At 36.9% G+C, this 22,440-nt stretch overlaps 2 protein-coding genes across 8 annotated transcripts in view; one reads left to right on the forward strand and one right to left on the reverse strand.

Moving 5' to 3' along the window:
* The window catches only part of lonrf1 (LON peptidase N-terminal domain and ring finger 1), a 203,374-nt gene that overhangs the window by 83,576 nt on the left and 97,358 nt on the right, over positions 1 to 22,440 (forward strand). For 4 of the 5 annotated variants that reach the window (XM_087262622.2, XM_087262621.2, XM_087262625.2 and 1 more), the window contains one exon: positions 16,290 to 16,364. The gene's annotated coding sequence lies outside the window, so the exon portion shown is untranslated. Of the gene's footprint in view, positions 1 to 453; positions 491 to 16,289; positions 16,365 to 22,440 lie in introns of all 5 variants that reach the window. The other variant, XM_087262623.2, reaches the window with a different exon arrangement.
* Positions 16,216 to 22,037, reverse strand: b3gnt3.3 (UDP-GlcNAc:betaGal beta-1,3-N-acetylglucosaminyltransferase 3, tandem duplicate 3). 3 transcript variants are annotated; one of them, XM_087263516.1, is made up of 3 exons: positions 21,042 to 21,155; positions 20,511 to 20,695; positions 16,216 to 18,477 (listed from the first exon to the last, which is right to left on the reverse strand). In XM_087263516.1, exons 2-3 carry the CDS (start codon positions 20,581 to 20,583, stop codon positions 17,291 to 17,293), a joined length of 1,260 nt encoding a protein of 419 aa, XP_087119642.1. In that variant the 5' UTR covers positions 20,584 to 20,695; positions 21,042 to 21,155; the 3' UTR covers positions 16,216 to 17,290.

Raw genomic sequence — 22,440 nt, forward strand, 5'->3', positions numbered from 1 at the left:
GGACTGCCCTAAATTATTTTGACTTAAATAATTAATTTATATTACAAAACGAAAATACTGACTGATTATTTTTAATAACCGGCATAGGCTTTTTTTTTCCAATCATGTTTTTTTCTTCCATCAATTAAAAATAGCTGAATTCCTCAAATTGCTCGCTTCACGGAAATATGCATTTATTTAATGCCCCGCTGTTATTATTATAATCACAAAACCTTTTACATTTTTAATAGAAATCATTATTTTAAAGAATCTTTCCTGATATAGCCTATGGTTTCCTCTCTCCCTTGCGTTTCAAGTGCGCGCGCTGCGTGATGAAAAGACAGCAACAACGCGCGCATATGTAGACTTTTTGTAAACAGTTTTGTTGTTTAAATATGATATTGTATTAATCTGTGTACATGCTTTAAGCTGTAAAATAAAAAGTAAAGCCTATTTGTTGTGTTTATTACGCAGATCCAGGTCAACATAAGCGCTGGTTAAGCATCAACAGGTCTGTATCAAACAGCAATATTCTTCTTCCATTTTGCTTCTTTGGCAAATGTGTCTGTAGGCACGGGTTATACGTTATTGTCCCGCAAATTAAGTATGCCTTGCAGTTAAACAAGTGGCCGAAAACAAGGCGCACCTCACTGCCTTAATGTTGACAAGGAAAAAAGAAGAGGCGCGGTCCTCTTATGAAACGACTGAATCAGCTGGGTATCGATTGTGCAAAAGTGTTGCTGTCTGTGTTGTTACAATTGTAATATTTAATAATATTTTGATATTCAAGATTTGTATATTCATACAGCTCTGGATAACTTAAAACAGCGATTAGACCTTCAGAGCGGCGTTAATGCGTCCTGAAGTAAAGCGAAACGGCTATAAACTCTAGCAAGATAGAGTGATTATATGCAGAGCCATATACCTTTATCTCTAAAGTATAACTATAGAAACTGTGTTCATCTTAGCTGAAAGCTTCGTCGAATTTTCTGACATCACGCACCTGTCAGCACTCTCTAAGATTCAAACAGAAATCGCACAGCACGGTTACAGAAAAGTTTGCGCTGTTACCTGACATCTGGTGAATGCCCATCCCTCTCTGCGCAGCCACATTACCAGTGTGAGCAAATCATTGTATATGCGCTGAAAATCCGTCCGCTTTGACAGCATTGGCAATGTTTCTGGCGTTGTCGGTTGTCAAGCGGGGTTAAGTTGGTTTTGTTTTTGATATTCTTGACACATTCAGACGGTCCCTTACTAAGAGCTCCATGCGAGCTCTCCCGGCTAAATATTGCGAGGGCTTAAACCAGGGGTCTCAAACTCAATTTACCTGGGGGCCGCAGGAGACAAAGTCTGGGTGAGGCTGGGCCGCATAAGGGATTTCACAAAAAAAAGTCCTCAAATGTCATTATTAACAGTTTTAATTATTTCTTCTGAACATGAAGTGTCCTGAACATTAATAGAACATTGAGTGAAGATTATGAACGGTTCTTCTGAACATGGCATCCTTTGCCTACTTGACAGCGCTTCTCACAAATCTGAACCACATTTGGCTTTAGAGCGGAAGCAGTTGAGACCCTCAAGGCTGATTTATACTTCTGCGTCAAACGTCGGCGTATGCTACGGTGCTGATGCATAGCCCTTCGCCGTGGCCATCGCCGTCACTGACGTGCACCTCTCAAAAAATGTAACTACACGTCGCAACGACGCGTAGCGTAAGCTCTGTGATTGGTCGGCTTGGTAGCGCTGACGAGTCTGGGCGGGGCCGAGAGCCGCACGAATGGCGCGAGCGATTGTTTACAAGTGTGGAGTCCCGTGAAGGAGCTCCGGGATGGAAAGTTTTGTTTTGTGTTTACCTCATAGTTAAAGTTGTTGCACGTCCGCCGGTTCCTGCCTCAAAATGAGCGAGTTTGAGCCACTTGTACATCCCGGAAGTGTTCAGGAAAAGCAAAAAAGCAGAGAAGAAACTCGACACAGAGGAACATTAACACCTCACTGCCCACTAGTGTTTCGGAAGTGTTAATGCAGACCGACAGAGACAGAACGCAGAAGTATAAATGCACAGCCACGCGCGTTGCCTGCGCCGTGGGTTACGCCGGTCACTTGACGCAGAAGTATAAACACTTCCCGCCCGTCACAGCGTCTAACAAAGGGGTGGGGTGCGTGGTGACGTCACCGGCACCCCCGCCCCTTTGTTTACACGGCGGGCGGGGAATGCCAGTGGCCGCTGTGTACGGATAGAATCAGCGGAGCGGGGAGCGCTCTTTCTCCCCGCTCGCTGATTCTGTCAGTGTACAGCGGTCGGCGCGGGCCACAAAATATTGCACTGAGGGCCGCAAATGGCCCGCGGGCCGCGAGTTTGAGACCCCTGGCTTAAACGGAGCAGTGCTTGTAATGTCGAACGAAAAAAAGTGTTAATTAGCTCAACTTTTGCAGGCACGCGTGACGTTATTGGAAAGGTAGTCACGGGGTGTGTCGCGATTCTCCCTTATCACACCGAGACACATGATCGTAGATCTGAGTGTCGCGATTTCGATTTTATATTGTGTATCGTTACAGCCCTAATATGTATGTATGTATGTATCTGTGTATGTATTAAGGGTGGAGCCGAACCCGAATATGGTATTCGGAAAGGCACGAATAGCGTGTTTTTACGAATACTTATTTCGAACAAATACTTGAAAAATTATTTGTATTTGGGAGCAAGAAAAACACTGTATCAAAAAGCAGCGTTTCCTCATGAGACCACAGTGCATGCCCGCGTGAGTGAGTGAGTGAGTGAGTGAGTGAGTGAGTGAGTGAGTGAGTGAGTGAGTGAGTGAGAGAGAGAGAGAGAGAGAAAGAGAGAGACGCACTCAGTCGGAGGGCGGGGCGGAGGTAAAAGCGGTCTCGCACAAGCTTCTCCACAGATACAGATAGAAGGCTCGGCTGAGCGAAAAAAATACTACACTGCATCACTATTTTTGTTAAATAGATTTTTGTACCTTAATTGGGTTCCAGATGCAGTTTATAAACTTGTAGCGGAGTTTGTTCCGGATATTACATTGGGTGCTCTCTGTTTACGCAACGTTAGCTCTGTTAGCGCGGTAATTTAGACAATAGACTGTTGACAGAGTAACGTTAACGTTCTTTTATAAAGGTTAAAACGATGCTTGTGCAGTTGTGTCGAATAGTATGCACCTATGGGAGTTATATGGTACGTCTACATTACTGTCTTTTGCAGACAGCAAGATATATGCTATAGGCTAGTTAACCTTAGCATAGCTTCCCGTCACTTTTTATTAACTTGAAACTCCTCAAATACATTTGGGCACCCGAATAGAAAAAGAGGGAGACTGCTTCTGAGCTATTTCTTGGTCCTCCACCAGTCAAAAAAAAAAAAACTTGATGTTCTTTGTGGAAGAATTTTACAGTCAGTGAAGCTGCAGATAAAACAAAGTGATACTGTATAATGTGTGCAAAAGTGAAATCAGCAGAGACAGAGATATTAAACATCTGTCAACATCTTCTATGCATAATCATTCATTTCTTTTCAGCTAAATCCCTTTATCAATCTGGGGTTGCCACAGTGGAATGAACCACCAATTTATCCAGCATATGATTTACGCAGTGGCTGCCCTTCCAGCTGCTACCCAGCACTGGGAAACATCCATACACTCTTTCACACACATACAATAGGGACAATTTAGCTTACCCAATTCACCTGTATTGCATGTGTTTGGACTGTGGGGGAAACCGGAGCACCCGGAGGAAACCCACGCCAACATGGGGAGAACCCAGTCAGGGCTCGAACCAGCAACCTTCTTGCTGTGAGGCGACAGTGCTACTCACTGTGCCACCGCGCAATCTTCTATGTAATGTATTATCACATGCACTAAAAGCATCCTCTCCTGATACTGTCTGTGAACCCCCCACAAGCATCAATCCCCTCAATCAGCACAGCTATGTTCTGCTAAATCCTCCACAAGCACCAAACCATCAACACAGCCACATTCTGCCCCAGCAAGTCAGTTTCAAACATAAAAACAAAAAAACCAAACAAACTTTGTGTCTGTTTTGTGGCAGGCAGATAAAAATAGCAGGGCTGTATCTTTTAGTATTATATAGAATACTTTTGTTCTGCCAGATCCCCCAGGCAGGGTTTTATTTAGATTTATTTAGTTAATTTTAGTTTTTGAAATTCTGTCCATTGGAAAAAAGTTTTTTCTGAAGAAGAACAGTTTTTTTGAAATATTATTTGTTTTTATTCTGTCTATTCAACATCTATTCGTGTCCTTCAACAAGAACGGTGGTGGTGGGGTTCATAATATTCACAATGGGATTTTATTAGTTGTTGGTTTAACCATGGATGAGATAATGGCTTCTATGTTATTTTCTTTTCAATGACATTTCTTGTCACATGTTCAAAAACAACAACCAATATTGCATGTCTATAATTTATATAATGGGTAAAATTAAACAATACTTTCACTATAACGTAAATTAGAAGTGTAACAGAAAAAATATATATTTTTGCGCCATTTTGAATTTTACTCGAATACAAATACAAATACTTTTCCCCCCTCAACTAATACAAATACAAATACCGGCTGCTCCGCACATCCCTAATATATATATATATATATATATATATATATATATATATATATATATATATATATATATATATATATATATATATATAAATATATATATATATATATATATATATATATATATATATATTTATATATATATATATATATATATATATATATATATATATATATATATATATATATATATATATATATATATATATATAGCTTCATAAATAAAGAGCAGGTGACAAACCACATAGAACTGGTATGTTTTCTCGCCAACAAATGTCTAAAGGAGGAGCAAAATGCAATCAGTTTCGGTAAATCATCACCAGCTACTACATCGCTGGTGATCATGACAGCCAATAATCTTTGGTGCATTTAAACAAAACTATTTTATTAAACAGTTATTTTCATTAAAAAAGAGAGTTTGGCCACCTAACATCTTTAGTGATAGAGAAAGATAATACATATATATATATATATATATATATATATATATATATATATATATATATATATATATATATATATATATATATATTAAAGTGAATAAATAAAACACAGAAATTAAGCAAATAATGATTGCTTTCTCTGTCTATGGTGCATTGTGATGTAGGGTTTATGCTGTATAATACATAAGACAAACAGATGAACCACTGCCCCTGGATGATTTCCCAGAACTTAGCAAAAACACATTCAGTCCATCACCCCCAAAATGTGTTGTCCCAATTACAAAAATAAACATACTACCATGTCATGCAGGCAGAAAAGATTAACCTTTTCTAGTGATTATTACATCAAGCTCTTGGAAGTTTAGACAGGCAACACTGTAGCTGATTAGTATTTATTTCACCAAAATAAGTTTTGCATTGTTTTTTTTTTCTTATTGTACACATGGATTTCTTACAGTGAAGTACGAGTGAAATAACACATACAGTACAGTAGTCAGTTCTTCTTTCATTATTTGTTTTGATAAACATGTTGTGTTTCATTCCTTTTGTTCTCCCTATGTTCTTTTGGTTTGACTGTCAGTCCACTGTCAATAGGCTTTACACAATCTTTACACAAGCTGTGGCACAGGCAAAAATTCTCAACATTTCTGAAATATTCAGAACAGTTACCACACATTACCACTGGGTGTGGCAGAATGGTGCATTATATGCAAATCACTTTATAACTTTTCAAAATCAATGACACAACATTAGAACTTTTGTTTTTTGTTGTTTGTGTCATATTACACACAAAGGAACTTTCTATTTTTGCTATTGATAGAAATAATCTTTCTAATAGATGAAGAGCATTTAATAAATTTACTAAAAAATAACATTAATCCATATAAAAAATACAAACTCTTATTAGAGGACTCTTCATAGCACTGTGAGACTTTGTACAAATATTTCACTAAGATTTTTAATAACAACTTTGATTGTTCTGGACTATTTAATATGCAACTGCTTCATAAAATATTTGTCTGATTTTTAACTTGTTTCTTCAGTTTCCTATTGCAGTCACCAGATTTAGGGCTCTATTTTGAAAGTCCATGCGCAAATTGCAAAACGCAGGCCACAAAAGCATTAAGTGCGTGTCTGAATCCACTTGTGCTATTTTAAGGATGGAAAAATCTGTTTTGCGCCGTGGCGCATGTTCTTATAGGGTTGAGCTTTGAGAGGTGTGCTTTGAGAATAAACCAATCAGAGTCTCTCATCTCCCATTACCTTTAAGTGTCAGTTGCGTCGCACCATAGCGTATTTGCTATTAACCTGACGGACTTCGTAAGTGGAAAAACTGAGCGCTTCACTAACGAGAAAAACAGTTAAACAGAGCATCTACAGCCCTGAGAATGAGTGATGAGCCTCCTCATTGTTTACTTTCACTTTCACTCTCGTGGATAGGGAAACGTGTTGTACGCACAGACATTAACCTATACAAAATTAATTAGTTTATTAAGCGCAAAGATTTGTTTCAAAACTATTTCTAATTTCAGTTCTAATTTCCAGCAGCTTTTTAAAAATATTTCCCAAATTATGTTTAACAGAGCAAGGACATTTTCACAGTATGTCTGATAATAATTTTTCTTCTGGAAAAAATATTTTTTGTTTTATTTTGGCTAAAATAAAAACAGTTTTAATTTTTTAAAAGACATTTTAAGGATGAAATGATTAGCCCCTTTAAGCTATATTTTTCCCGATAGTCTACAGAACAAACCATTGATATACAATAACTTGCCTATTACCCTTACCTATCTAGTTAACCTTATTAACCTAGTTAAGCCTTTAAATGTCACTTTAATTTGTACAGAAGTGTCTTGAAAAATATCTAGTAAAATATTATTTACTGTCATCATGGCAAAGATAAAATAAATTGGGTATTAGAAATGAATTATTACAATTATTATGTTTAGAAATGTGTTGAAAAAAAATTCTCTCCATAAACAGAAATTTGGGGGGGCAAAAAAAAAAAATTCAAGGGGGTAATAATTCTGACTAAAACTGTATATATAAGTCTGCATTCGGAAATAGTAAGTAGTAAATAGCAAATAAAGGCAATTTCAAAATCTTTCATATTGCACTTGATTTGTTAGTAGTAGTACTAACTTTATAATGTTGACAAAAAGCACATGATTGTTAATGTTTTGTGCGGTATAGATTGAAATATCCGAGAAAGCCTGTACAGTAAACCATAGATAGAAGTGGAAAAAAGATTGAAATTTGAATGGATTTCAAAGATTTTTTATTTGTCTTGTTTAGGCTACCTGTGATCAGATCGAATAAAACACATATTTTTACCTGGTGTAAACAAAGCAGCATCAATCGTTTTTATATTGTAGACTCCATCAGATTGATCTACTTCAGCAATCTAAAACAAGCCTGCTTTTGGTGCATGTACAACATGGGTTATGGGTTAAGACAAACGCGCAATGGGTTATATGCTCAGCTAGTGTTTTTCAGCCAATGATAAGCTTCCAGTGAAAGCTTAATGTGACTATTTTCACTTTCATATGGGTCCTTTTAGAGCATCGATGTTGTAATGTAATTACAATACATTCAGTTAAATAGACTTAAGCATTCAGTCAGTAGTTCAAGCGTAAAACGAGATGAGCGCCATCAGGAACAGCAGGTGAGCGCAGAAACTCTATTGAAAATATAGGGTAAAAAACTGTCACTTTTTAAACTCAATTCCTGGAGGGCCGCAGCCCTGCACAGATGACTTCAATCAAACTTATTGAGTCCTTCAGGCTTGTTTGAAACCTACAGGTAAGTGTGTTGGAGCAGGGTTGGAACTAAACTTTGCAGGGCTGCAGCCCTCCAGGAATTAAGTTTGACATCTCTGTTTCACAGACATGGCGGGGGGGGGGGAATGGAATTTAATGCAGTGCTTCTTGTCCGCTCTGAAACCTACTTTATATCGTATAACTATCAGGCAGTAAAGATCACAGATTTTTTTCAGAAATCAAATCTTAAATCTTGGCAGTTTTATAATGGAAAGACAGTTCACTAAAAACTCTCAGGATGGCTGACTAAAATTAAAAGTTTGTGTGCATATACCTCATTAAGAAAATGAATTGACTGAACCAAAAAGGTGTTAAAACTGCGCAATAACAAGACATAATATAGAAAGTGCAGCCAAACACATTAAAAGGAAAGAAGCAACCGGGTTTAAAAATGTAAGGAGTAGATTGCAGATAGGATGTGTTGGAGAGGCGGGGCTTGACATACTTGTCTGTCATTCTCATGATGCAGCAAAAACAGAGCTATGCAGAGAAGCGCCCGCAGCTATGGGAAATGACCTCATTCTATGGGCCTTTGTGTGCTATTGTGTGCGTCTAATGAACTTTGATTACACATTATAATCTAAAGAACAATCATTCTCATCTCTTTATCTGATGATCGAGTGATTTGGCATTTATACTGAATAGGCAAGACATTCAGAAGTGACGAGGTTAAGCTCAGCTAGAGCACAATCACGATCAATCAAGATCGCTAGTGGTATGTGAATTATGTTCTGTTAGTAAGTGTGTATGTCATTGTGCTGTTATAGTGAGAATGTCAAGTGTCACAAGAAGTCCTTTGTTTTAGGCTTATTGCCAGTTTTGAATACTTTCATTTTTTCACGTGCCGATTTCATTGCATAAGGATTGTAACACTCTTATTATCATGTTTACTACTCTGCTAGTAGACATTGAGTTGTACTTGATGCATATACCCTAACATTGCACTGTGATTAGATGGTGAAACAGACACCTAACTGCCTCATTAATATGAACTTTAAACCTTGCAGGCTTCATCCTTACTCACACCAACTGCTTTTCTAGTTTGTCTTAATGCAAAATAATAATAACAACATGTAAAGCATTTGGTAAAACCTTTTAAATGGTTTGTTTTCTTAAAATGACCTAAACTAAATATTATACATAAACTATTTAGTTTTTAAAACGAAATCTTTTCCTAATTTGACTGCTGGACTTTTCCATGATTGAGAGTTGGGGATACATTTGCGCAGATATAACAAACATTAAACTTTTTTTTTTTTAGACCCTCATCATACAAAATATGATAGAAAATGATGTTATATATGATTTTTAGGTTTAATTAATACTTCTAGGTATTTATTTGGGGGCTCTCAGATGCATTGGGGCCTTAAGCGGCTGCTTATCTTCTTTATTAAATTCTTCTCCTGTATATATGAACCAATAGACCTCTTATGGTGTTAATGTAGAAATGCACAAGAAGTATAATTGCCCACCTCAGTGAGATACGCGACCTCACTTTAAAGGCTTAGAGGGGCACGGGAATCTTCAGGTGAAACCCAATTTTGAATCGTGCCATGCACTCTGTGACTTCGTAATTGAATGTTACTGTAAGTATTGAGCTACAAGGCCCATACTGTTTGGGAGTTTTCACCTGGTTGCAGTGTAGACAAGTGATTTGGTAGTGCCTGCATTGGGCGCTGGGGAAAGTCTAGCCAAACAGCCCAGCCTTTTGATTTTCATTTTGATGCCCTTAACTCACCAACAAGTTTAACGAGCATGTAAACCCTAGTCTGAACCCCAGACATAACAATAGGTTTGCTATTCTCTCTCTACTTCTTTTTAGTTTTTTTTATTTCTCTTGACACTCGTTTATTTGAGGGAGGGTTATTTTATTTTATAATGAGGAGTATTATTTAACTTATTTTTTGAGTTACTGTATATTTTTATTTACTTTTTGTTGTTTTCTTTTACTTTGACCTGCTCAGAGACCACACTTCTGAGAACCACCAAGGTGATCTAAATAATTGATTGATAGCATGTGACTAAGGCTGCGTCCGAAACCGCCTACTACTCAGTAGGTGCTGCATTTGAATTTAAACGTACTACTCATTCATTAGAAAAGTTCATTCTATACAGTATGAATGTGAAAAGTATGAATATAATTCAGACATACTACATTTGCCATTTTGTCATGGTCATGTGACCTGCCTGAGTCAATTGTGTAGCTTCACTCCCATTCATAAATTCTCTCGCGGGCATCATAGAATAGTGCAGCGTGCATGTGATGTGCACTCCCGAATCTCGCCGGAAGTAGTAAGTCATCCAGGTACTTCTCACATACTGGACATACTACTCGGCTCGCATACTGATTTTAGCGTACTTTATAGTATGGAAGTATGCGATTTCGTACACAGCTTAATCCTTGAGGCCATTATGTAAACATTAGCCATTATCTAGCTCACCTAAAAATTTCCCCTATCAGAACCACTAGGGTGACCTGAATTATTGATTGATAAACTGCCAGCATAGTCCATGATGAAGCCTTGAGGCCATTACATAGATATCAACTATTATATAGCCACCCTAGTTCAACATCAGTGTCTGGCTAACAGTGGTTTTAAGAGAACTGACGTCTGGCCCACACATTTCCCCTAGCTGACGACACTGTCAGCCTCGTAATATAGCGCACCGCTAAACTTCACTCGAATTTGCATTGGCTCTCTCTCTTGTGCTCTGTCTTACCTCAGCGATCCGAGAGTCATGTGCACCCAGCTCACTGGGATCAACTGAAGGCCTGGTTAAGTGCCTTAACCCACAACCTCCTGCCCAACCCCGTCACGCAGCTGCAGCTGCTAAGCAGAGAACAGCTGAATGCCCGCATTTATCAACTGATGTGCTCTGGCCCAGAGCCACAACCGCGATGAGCTTACTTAACTCACCGGGACTATCTCACACCTTCTTCTTGCCCATTCAAGCTCGATCGAAAGGGATCTCAACCAACTGGAGCATCAGGCTGAGGAGGCCCAGGACACATGTGAGACTATGAGGGAAAAGGACGCTGACCTTCAGGAGTAAGTGGTTGAACTACAGAGTATCCCTCTACAAGCGGACACCGAACACAGGGAACAACAAGAGAAGAAAGTCAGATATGAACTGAGTGTAAGGCTGCCAGAAGCTGACACACAATTGCTAAGAGCAGAGACTAAACTAAAAGACAGAAAAACTTGGGGCAAGGCCTCCGAAGGCCACCTGCAGAAACCTAATACACTATCCAACAAAAAGACTCACTAAAACGGGGGTGGACCAACCCTGTTCCTGGAGATCTACCCTCCTGCAGATTTCAGTTGCAACCCAAATTATCAAGTGCTGGTCAGGTCTTAATTAATTGGTTCAGGTGTGTTTGATCAGGGTTGGTTGGAGCTGAACTCTGCAGGAAGGTAGATCTCTTGGAACACGGTTGAGCATCCCTGCTCTAAAAGATGAACTTGACAGAGTTTACCTGGAACTGTCACAAACCTTCGGGATGACTACGCTAATTATTCTCTTTATTCTCTATTTTCACCTGGGGATACTCATCCCGAGGTCCTCAGATTATGCGGAGTCACTGATTGGATCCAAGACCAGCGACGAGATGATCCCAAGGATTCCATATCCGGGACCAGGCCATATCCTGAGCTGCTGCTGCACTGATGGTCGTGGGGAGTGGAGAACATGTGTCCGATTCCAGCGACGCTCCAGGGTCAGACGAGTCTTCGCTGAGGCCATCTTTCAGCCTCCACCACAGTGACTGAAGCCCTGCACGAGACTTTTGGCCAGCGGAGAAATTAAAATGGTCGTGCCCAACTGAGTCTGGTTCTCTCAAGGTTTTTTTTCTTCACTCCCATCAGGTGAAGTTTTTTTTCCCTCTCTGCTGTCGCCACTGACTCGCATGGTTCAGGATTGGTAGAGCTACACATCGATGAATTTGCTCTTCAGTGTTTGAACTCTCAGTAATGATTAAATCAAACTGAACTGAGCTGAACTGAACTGAACTTAAACACTAAAAACTGAACTACACTGTTCCAGTTAATATGACCATTTATGTGAAGCTGCTTTGACACTATCTACATTGTAAAAGCGCTATACAAATAAAGCTGAATTGAATTGAATTGACTTGAAAGAGGAAGTGCTCCTCAACAAGTCTCTAAGCCAAGATTTCACAGTCCAGAGAGGGAGTGAAAGCCCGTTTCTATAAACCTTGTCAGCCAGCATCCCGGAATGCCCATCAGCAGCACGGGGCAAGGGCTCTTACATAGAAGTCTAATCATGTTACACTGATTATTTTTTTATTTTTGTTTCATTGTAGAACCACACACACACACACACACACACACACACACACACTAAGTCTTTAGTATTCAATAAACCCAGTTTGATTAAACTTAATACAATCTCATAATACAATTCTAACCTAACACCCCAACAGGAATAGCCTTCACAAATGAACCCAGCATTGATCCCGTTTTAAAAGTGAATTTTAAGGGTGTTTATCCAGTGTTCAACTCCTTCATCCACGCAAAATCTGCAGATACTGTTCTGTGTATCCTCATATTATACATGCATTTTTTACTGTTTTTATGTGCATTTAAAGGCCATTTTGCGCCCTCTTGAGGTGGATCACTGACGTTACAGTGAGTAATATTTTAAAATAGTCAATATAAAATTATTTAACTTTAAATAATTGTGTTGCAGCTATTGTTAATATTATCATTTATATATCATAATATATCATATATATTTTAAAATGAGTGACATATATATACACATGTGTAGAGAGTACAAGCAACAGCCATGTCTTAACCTTTCATTGTTTTTAAAGGTCACCTAAATGTGTTTGTCATCAGCATAAAATGAAAACCCACCCCCTATTTACACAAAAATGAACTTGGGTAAAATATATATAGCAAAACTAAAATGGGCCAAGATTGGACCCACATGCCAAAGGTGTAGACTATAGAGGATGAAAAAGCCTGTCCACTGCTAACACAAAACTTCTATTCGACAAATAAGATCTACAGTAGTCTGAACCAATTAACAGGGTTTTTGTGGGGTCTTAAAAAGTCTAAAATTTTAAAACTTAAAATTTAAGGCCTTAATGTGATCGAATGTGACGTCATCGCTGTGTTTGCAGACCTTCGCTGTGGGTGCTCGCCACATGATTTCAGCTGGGGGATTATGTCGTTATTTAAGACAAATGTCGTAAGCGTAGTATTACAAGTCGGGTGATAAAACTGATAAAATGAAATACAGTGTAGTTTGACTACAGTAAAGTGTGGTGATTTGTAGATTAATATACCCTATATTGTAAAAAAAAAAAAAAACTACATTGGGTAATTTGTTTATATTACACTTGTTGTGTTACCATAGCAACTATAGTATTACAACACAATAATTGAAGTACTTTACTATAGCACTGTTCAAAACACTACATGCAAATATAAGTGTTCAGGGGCCCTGTGGAACAGCTTTTCCTCAAAATGAAGGGGATGGAAAAATATCCTCCAAAATCTCATCAACAATGTGGAAGATAGCAGAGACTAAGTCACTTTATTTTAGTTGCCATGATAAAATGAGATTTGATAGTGAGATTTATTTGAAGAGTGAATAGTGCAGTAGGCTATAATACCTTATCAAGCTTTTACCTATTTTCTATCACAGTTACATTTCTGCTTGCATTAGTTATAATTAAATGTGTTTTATTTTATTAGTATGGTGCGCCTTTTGGATGTTTAATAAATGTTTTGAAATAAAACTATTCTCTGTGTATTTAAGTCATGGAAAATCTCATCATATAACATACAGCCAAACATTTGATGGTATATTAGAATAAAAATGTAATATGTAAGTCTATTTTAGTATTTTGGTTATTGGTTACAAATAGTTTACTGATATAAATCATATCAAAAAGCATGAAAGGAAGAGGGAACAGTATTGAGAGCATGCAAGAAAATGTGTGCATGAGCAGTGCATATTTAAGACTGAGAGTGAGAAAATTTGTATGCGAGCAGCGTATTATATTTGAGAGCTCGCAGACAGTTTTGACCACAAACAGAGGAAATCGGTGCACGAGCAAAGACATTCGCTTGCTTGTGTTACATGAATGCGCTCTTGACTTGTAATACTGCGCTTATGACATTTGTCAGTGAAATAACACCATAGCGGAGCTAATGGAATTTTTTGAGACTTGGGTAAACAGTTTGTATGGCGCCACACTTCATTTAAGTTGAATATGAAACACTTTGAAGAGATGCTAGCCTGTAATCTATTTGAGTTTTAAAGTCCCCCTGATATAGCCTACCCAGCGTACAACAGTAACTTACACACCTGCTAATAATAAAAGCCAATAATAAAACTTCCCGCTACACCATTAACTTTCTCCTTTGCGGTGCTCTTATTCCAAACATGTTTACTCCCTTTGAATTACCCTGAGAATCGATGCTTCAGAGAAAAAAAAAATCCCCCAATTAATCAGTACTCATTAACCATGAATTATCACCCTGGTAACCCGTGTTTATTTATGATACCCAACAAGAAAAAAGGGTTTTTATCGGAAAAAAAAATTTAATAACACTATTTTACCCAAATGCTCATATTTCTTCATAATACTGTATGAAGAAACACTAAATCATTTATTTTGGGAGTGTACTTACTGTAAAGTGCTTTAGGTTGACTTTTCCAGTTTTGTTAAAACATTCTTCCAAACTATTTGCACATCTCAAAAATATGTAATCTTTGGTTACTCTCTTAACCTAGACCCCTCTGATTGTAAATTTATTTATAATTTATTGCTTTTTCTGGCAAAATTTTACATGCATAATAGTGCAGTTTTTAAGAAACAACCTTACTTTTTATTTTCAGAAAGGATTTAGACTTGTTTGTGAACCCCTTAAAGACTCTAATAATTTTATTTCATGCAAAACTTTTTTCTTGGTGTAAGTCTTTTAAACTTTATTTGTAAGTTTATTTCACAAACTATGTAACCCTTTTTGTCTTTTTAATCATATGGTGTCTTCGTAATTATTCTTTCTGGCATAATAAAAAAAAGAGAAAAGAAATAAGGGTTACAGAGGTACACGTTTTCTATTCAGAGGTTGTTCAATTTGTAATCAGTTGTGAAGTTCATTTACCCAGTTCATTTTCTCTTATTGAACCTTTTAACTCTCTAACTCTTCCTATTTTATAAGTTAAAAACTAAATAACTTTAAAGATTATATAAATCCAGTAGATTTAAAGTCAATTTTTTTCCTTCAGAAAGGCTAAAATTCAAACCCCTCAAAAGTTCCTTATACCCCATTATTACCTTATGGCAGGGGTGTCCAAACTCTGTTCTTGAGGGCTGGTGTCCTGCTGAATTTAGCTCCAACCTGTTTTAACGCACCTGCCAGGAAGTTTCTAGTATATCTATAAGAGCTTGATTAGCTGGTTCAGGTTTGTTTGATTAGGGCTGGATCTAAACTTTCCAGGACTGAGTTTGGACACCCCTGCCTTTTGGGATTTAAATTTTGATGCAGATCCTTTTCTGGGCTGCTGTTTTTTAAGTGAGCAAATGTGATGCTTTGACAAATTTGTTTATTTACAAAGCAGTCTTCGGCCGTAGAAGTTATTATTCTGACATATTTTAACAGAACTGGTTTTGCAATACAGTAAATACTAGGTCATGATCTGAGTTGTGCAAAACAACATTAAAAAGCACCATTGCTTAAAATGCATTTATCCCAGGAGGCACAGGACGTCAACATGACATCAGATTGACGTTGTACCCCAGCGTCGTAGGGATGTTGCATTTTGTTTGGAAATTAAAATTTGGTTGACGTCAGAAACCCAACATCAGGCCAACGTCAATGCTTACCTAAAATGAACCAAACAATAACGTCTAATAATGTTACAGCTTTACATTGAGTGGACGAACTATGACGTCTATCAGACGTTGCATTTTGGTTGCCATACCTGAAGAATAAATGTCAGTATTTGATGTCACTATGAAAGGTTTAAGAGGTTAGCTTGAAGTTGGATTTTGGTCACTTTCCAACACAACCTAAAATCAACCAAATATCAACGTCATTTAATGTCGTTATTGGACATCAAAATAACGTTTTCCTTAAACATTGAAGTTTGGTCACCTTACTTCATAACCTAAATCTAACCTGATATTAACATCTTATGATGTTGTGTGCCTGCTGGGATATTACATGTGCATTATAGTACAAAACACATAACATTATCTGGATAATAATAAATGCAAACAGCTCATTTTCTGTACTGTCTAAATCCATCTGTCTTTGAAATCAAGTTGTTTATACAGTTTTATTGAAAATGGAATTAAATTAAATTTTCTGTACTGTCTAAATCCATCTGTCTTTGAAATCAAGTTGTTTATACAGTTTTATTGAAAATGGAATTAAATGCAACACGTTTTCCTACTTCCTTTTCCTGTGCAGGTGCTGTTTCTGTTTGCCTCTTGTATCCATATCCATCAGTCTACACAGCAAATAAACAGAGCAGGATACACAGAGGTATGTGAGGACATGTTGACAGGCAGTTAAAATCATCAAACATTTCATTGGAAATCTCTAAAATATCCTAACATACAGTCAAACCCGGAATTATTCATACCCCAAGGGTATATCTAAATATTGTTCAGTTTTTAATGTTCATAAGTGTGATTTAATGTATGTCTCCATAAAGTAAGAAAACAATACCTTTATTAAATTTCACTCATGTAATTTTTACTTAACACAGCTTGTTATGGGTGATGGGGATTTATGCACCACTCTTGATTAGCATTTCATAATGTCAATATGTCAAAAATGTTGACTGTCCACATACTTTATATTATTTTTATAATTTTAAAATGAAAACTAACGGCTATTTTCTGAAGTTACACATTGCAGGTTGAATGATGATTTGTAAATCAGGGTTCAGTGATTCAAATTCGTGAATCCTTTCAGTCAAGGACTTGATCAAAAGATTTGTTTCAGATTCTGAATAGAACTATCAGTATCTTTATTTGGCAGTTTATAGTTGCAAATGTAACAAAATTAACAATACCGTCAATTTCTGCAATATAAAAATAAATTAGAAACTCTTAAGTAACCCACAGTTATTTGTAACCTGTAATTCCCCTGATAAAATTGATTTGAAGGGGCAAGATCAAATATCAAGATCAAATATTTTGATACTTGTTCTCTCTTAAAATAAAAAGTTAAAAAACAAACAAGGTAGAAAGATTTAGCTCTCAGCTTTTGAGTGACAGCTTTGTAACTTATGAGGTATACTGAAAGCACTCTTTGATTTTTCAAAACAAACATAAGGCCTGTAAAGAATACAATAAATATTGCTGTGAAAGAATCAACCACCCAGTTAAAGTGCAAAAGTCAACCTCATTTTCAAAAGCCAACATTCATTAAAAAATCCTGATTATATTGAATCCAGCAAGCTATTATATCTCCCTTTGAAACACACCCTGCTCTTTTGTTCTTTTGAAATTGTTCTTTGCACATCGCAAATTTGGGTTTTGTATTTCATCCCACATCACAAAAATCATGTGTGGCAGAAATCTGTGGACTAAAAGGATTTCTCTGTAATAACAAGGGTCAAATTTGTCAACAATTCCAACTGGAACACGCAAACCAGCAGTTCTTATGCCAAAATGGGACGTAGGTTTGATGCCAGCCTTTTTCAGACACATTCCCATATAAACGTCATCAATGGGCAGCAGAATTACAGAGTGTGACATGTTGTAGATCGTTCTGGCTGTGAAGCCGGACAGTAGAAATCCCCCTCCACCACAATATGGAGGATAAATGTCAGACTCCTGTATCTGAACCGGGATATAGTATTTACTTGAACGCTTTCTTATAGGGCCTACGTTCTGAATGATGTTCCCAGTAAAGAGATGTCTACTTCTATCATTGTCTTCTTGACCCTGAAGATACTCGATCATGTTAAACGTATTGGCAAAAATGTCATCGTCTCCATTTAAAAGGAATCTGGCGTTCGGGCACCTTCTGTCCATCCACTCTAAGAAAAGGATCTGCTTCAGTGTGAGGTTGAAGAACGAATCATTGAAGTCCCATTGTAAAATGTCCTTGTTCTCATTGTTCTCCAGCTTCAGTAGCCTATTCAGCCTGCGTTTCCCTAAGCCACTACTACTTGTACCGATTATGAAGATTCGACGGATCCACACCCCTTTGTGCAATCTCTCCTCAGCCCATGTTTTCCGCAGAACTTCTCTGCGATCGTAATTCTCTGGAGAACTCTTGATGACCAGCAGGAGGAAGACATCTGCAGAGTTTTGAGCTCCACCACACTTATCAGGCACATCGAGAATCATGGGAAAACTCTTGCAGTGTCGGTAAAGCAAAAAGTCTTTGATATGATTTGGCAGAGTGGAGAATTCAGGAAGTTTATAAAATGACATATTCGGCTGACAATATGAAGTCGATGGCGGAAGAGTTTCAGTTCTAGAGAAATCTTCTTGATTATGAAGGATTTCTTCTGTTTCTTTGCTCTTTAGATTCACATCATCTTCTTTAGAGTCATTTTTGTTGGTGATAATGAGCAGGCACACGACACCTGTTAGAAATAATACTGCAGATTCCACATTCTTCTTTCTCATCTTTTCACCTGTTTAAGAACAGAGACACAATTTACATTATTGTTAGTCATGCAAGTTCACTAAACAAGTATATAAAAAACTACTTTTGTGTTGTTTTTTTATGTCTTTTATATTTTTGTGTGGACATGAAATACATTGTTTTGTGCTCTGCAGAAAAAAGTCATAAGGTTTGAAATTGGCCGATTTTATAGGTTAGGTCTATAAAATCTCACACGTCCATAAGAGAATTCATTGGCTTGTTTTCATGAATAATAATACATCAGGTTGATATCGACTAACCCATCCGACCCCATTCATAAAGCCAACACTGTCATCAATTTTTGCAAATTACACAGTATTTAATTGTAATATGAACAGAATTTTACTGTTGGACAATTATGCAGTTGTGAACATTGTCACCTCGCCTACGGTTGCTAAGCCGCGATCGTTGGGTGGCGATTTTTGGGTGTGGCTTAGTGAAGGGTCAGTTTCCTTCAAGTTTATTTCTATAGCACTTTTACAATGTAGACTGTGTCAAAGCAGCTTAACATAGAAGTTCTAGTAAATTGGAACTGTGTAAGTTCAGAGTTGAAGTTCGGTTCAGTGGGGTTTAATTTTCACTAAAAGTTCAACCACTGAAGAGCAAAGCCATCGATGCGCAGCTCCACAAGTCCCAATCCAAGCAAGCCAGTGGCAACACTATCTTGCAGGGCCTCAACAGAGATAGACCAGACTTTAGAAAACGAAGGCACATTTGTGTACATTCACTCCACTTGATTAGCCTTCTAAACAACATTCCCTGAATCGTCAAACCCAGACTCCTACTGTACGACCACTGAATTTTAAAAGGAAAACCACTGCACTGTTACATTTTGGTATTTACCACGCTTGTGTGTTCTATTGAATAGGAAATATGTGGCAATGATACAGAAGCCCAACCTTCATATATAACACTGCCCCTTGAAGCTTTTTCCCTAGAAGATCCTCTAAATTCGTTAATTGTGGCCGTTCAAAGTACAAGATATTTTAGGTCTCTGAATATGGCTGAGAAAATATTTGCTTTTAAAGTGAATGTTTTCTTATTCTGTTTTATTCTATTCTAAGTTTGAAATGTATTTAGGAGTTAGAAAGTCGCTGTCATTACTAAAGTAATTGGTTTAGGCGGTGTAGATGGACACATGGTAAAACCAGTAATACAGGGTAATCAGAGAGACCAGCCCTACAAATAACAATAAACAGTAAAAAGACAAAGCAGTGCAATTTCTTCCAATTCTGTGACACATGTGATCTAAATACAACATTAAAGTTTCAATCTGGATAATGAAGTAATAAAGCACTGAAACATCATTTCAATAAATAATCTTGTAAGACAACACCTGAAAGCTTTAATGTTATAGTAAAGTTAGGAGTTGTAAGGAGTTGACATACCCTAATTAATTTTTAATTAACAATAGTTATATTCACAATTTAACAATAATTACATTTTTTATTGAATAATTTAACAATATCATAAATTGCAAACAAAATAATTTTGTTATATTGATTTGAATTTATTTTAATTTCCCTCAAGTAAAAAAGATTAAATTGTAACTATATAGGAAACAAAACTCCTCACCTCTTTTGAGAGCCTTTGAGAGATGTTTGCAGTTTTGTTTTAAGTAAAGCCAGTGTTTCCAAGACAAAGGGAATCACAGTTTCTGCACATAAAAGGTACTTTTTTGCACACTTTGAAGGGCCGACCAAGTGCTTTCAAGACCAATAGTAAGTCAGCATGCAAATTCTGTCAAATAACCCCTCTCTGGAATTAGCCTGAAACTCTTAAACTGGTTAATCAAGGTAATTGTATGTTAGCGAAGTAAGCAATGGCCTCCTTCGACTGCCAATCATTCATTTATTTTCTTTTGGCTTAGTCCCTTTTTTAATCTGGGGTCACCACAATGCACCACCAACTTACCCAGCATATGTTTTAGGCAGTGGATGCCCTTCCAGCTGCAGCCCATCACTGGGAACACATACACACAGATCCATTCACACACATACATTACGAACAATTTTAGCTTACCCATTTCACCTATACCGCATGTCTTTAGACTGTGGGGGAAACCGGAGCACCCAGAGGAAATCCACGCAAACATGGGGAGAACATGCAAACTCCACACAGAAATCCCAACTGACTCAGCCGAGGCTTGAACCAGTGACCTTCTTGCTGTGAGGTGATTGTGCTAACCACTGCACCACCTTGACCATCTGTTAATTGATTAAAATAATTGATTTATCAGGTTAAAATAATTATTTAGATGAAAATAAATTACTAAATGAATAACTGTTATTACACATCCTGTCCAGTGTTGTTCTTCAAACAAAGTGAATTCAGTGAAAACCAATACTTTTAAAGGAACATAATATAACATAACAATACCCTACTTTTACATACAGTATGTACAAATTCACTCCTCAGCAAACTTCATAATGCAGTTGGAAAACATATGTCTGTTTCTGTGACAGTTTTTATCAATGGCTTTTGATACATTCATCAGATCAGACTTGAAATCTGCAAAACAATGCATACAAATAGCAAAACACCATGAATTACCTGCAAAACCCAACCTCTAGCTCAAAATCCTTAGTTCATCTCTCAAAATTAAATGCGTCAATGAACATGCAGTTCTTGCGTCATTGTGTGCGGAATCTGCGGATAAGACAAACTGCTTGGTCATGATGTCAATGTAACAGTGCTGTAATTATACAGTCAATGTATGGGGGATGTTCTGATTTATAGTAAACTATGGCTACAGATTTGATGACAGTTATTGCAAACTGTAGGTTACACCTTCACACATATGGGTGTTTGATTGCAAGAAACATGACAAGATTCACATTATGCTTTGTTTGTACTGTAATTTGTTGACAGACTATGTCATATACAGAAAGGTAAAGACAGCACTGCATAGCACACACAAAAAAAGAAAATAGAAATGTGAACATGAGACAATCTCCTTAGAGAAAACTGTAAGCAGTGCTGTAGAAATTACAGTGCAGTCTTCTTGAAGTTCCTGTCTTTTGGGCGGCAAATTCTCATCCACATCACAAACCTTGTTCTTCCATAAGGTTTTTTTTAAATCTAATTGAAACCTAAAAATGCATAATGACAAAATATTAAGTTGTTCATCCATTTTGCATGTAAAGACTTGTGCTATAACTAATACCTAAATGTTGTGTGGGGTGAAGCTACTCAACAGAGCTCATTATAATACATTTTGATCTACATTACATAAGTAAACAATAATGTTGGAAACATCAAAGAATTGCTAATAGTCATTTGAAAAGATCAATCAAAGCTTTTGCAACTTGTTCAAAGAAATGAGAAACTGCTTTTATGATGAGCACAAATTACATAATGAGGATGTGAAGACTGAACAGGTTCTGAGAATTGCCATTCTGATCTGAGAAATGTATCAAAAAAAACTTAAAGTTAAACTGTAAACAGTCATGGAACAGATATTCATCAAATGGTTTATGGATTAAAAGAATGAAATGTTTGTGATGTACAAAGCCTAATGTCTTTGCTAATAAAACATGTTCAAATGAAAGATCCTAAACTTCACTTTTCCATTTTAAGGAAATGTCAGGTGTGTTCTATAATTACAATAAAGTTTATTATGCACAAAATACTCAGCATTAATATGATGGATACATTTTAATATAATATACATGGTATACATCTTTTTAATACTGTTGGTTTTATATTGATTTGCCAGCCGTTTTAGTCTGTATTGAAGGTGCCGTAGAGTGCATTGATTCAATATGTTTACTTGTTCTCTGATATCTAGATACAGATATGTGGCTTAGGCAAGTAAAAAAAATATCCATAATAATTTTTTGAGCGCATTTATAAACACAGGAATTACCCAATGAGTGGGTGATCTATTCTAAAATCACATTCAAAATAAGCATATCACTTTAAAAAAAATTACCAAATTGGGAATCTGCCT

The sequence above is a fragment of the Danio rerio genome, chromosome 8, assembly GCF_052040795.2.
Source record: "Danio rerio strain M-AB ecotype USA chromosome 8, GRCz13ab, whole genome shotgun sequence".
Lineage (NCBI taxonomy): Eukaryota > Metazoa > Chordata > Actinopteri > Cypriniformes > Danionidae > Danio > Danio rerio.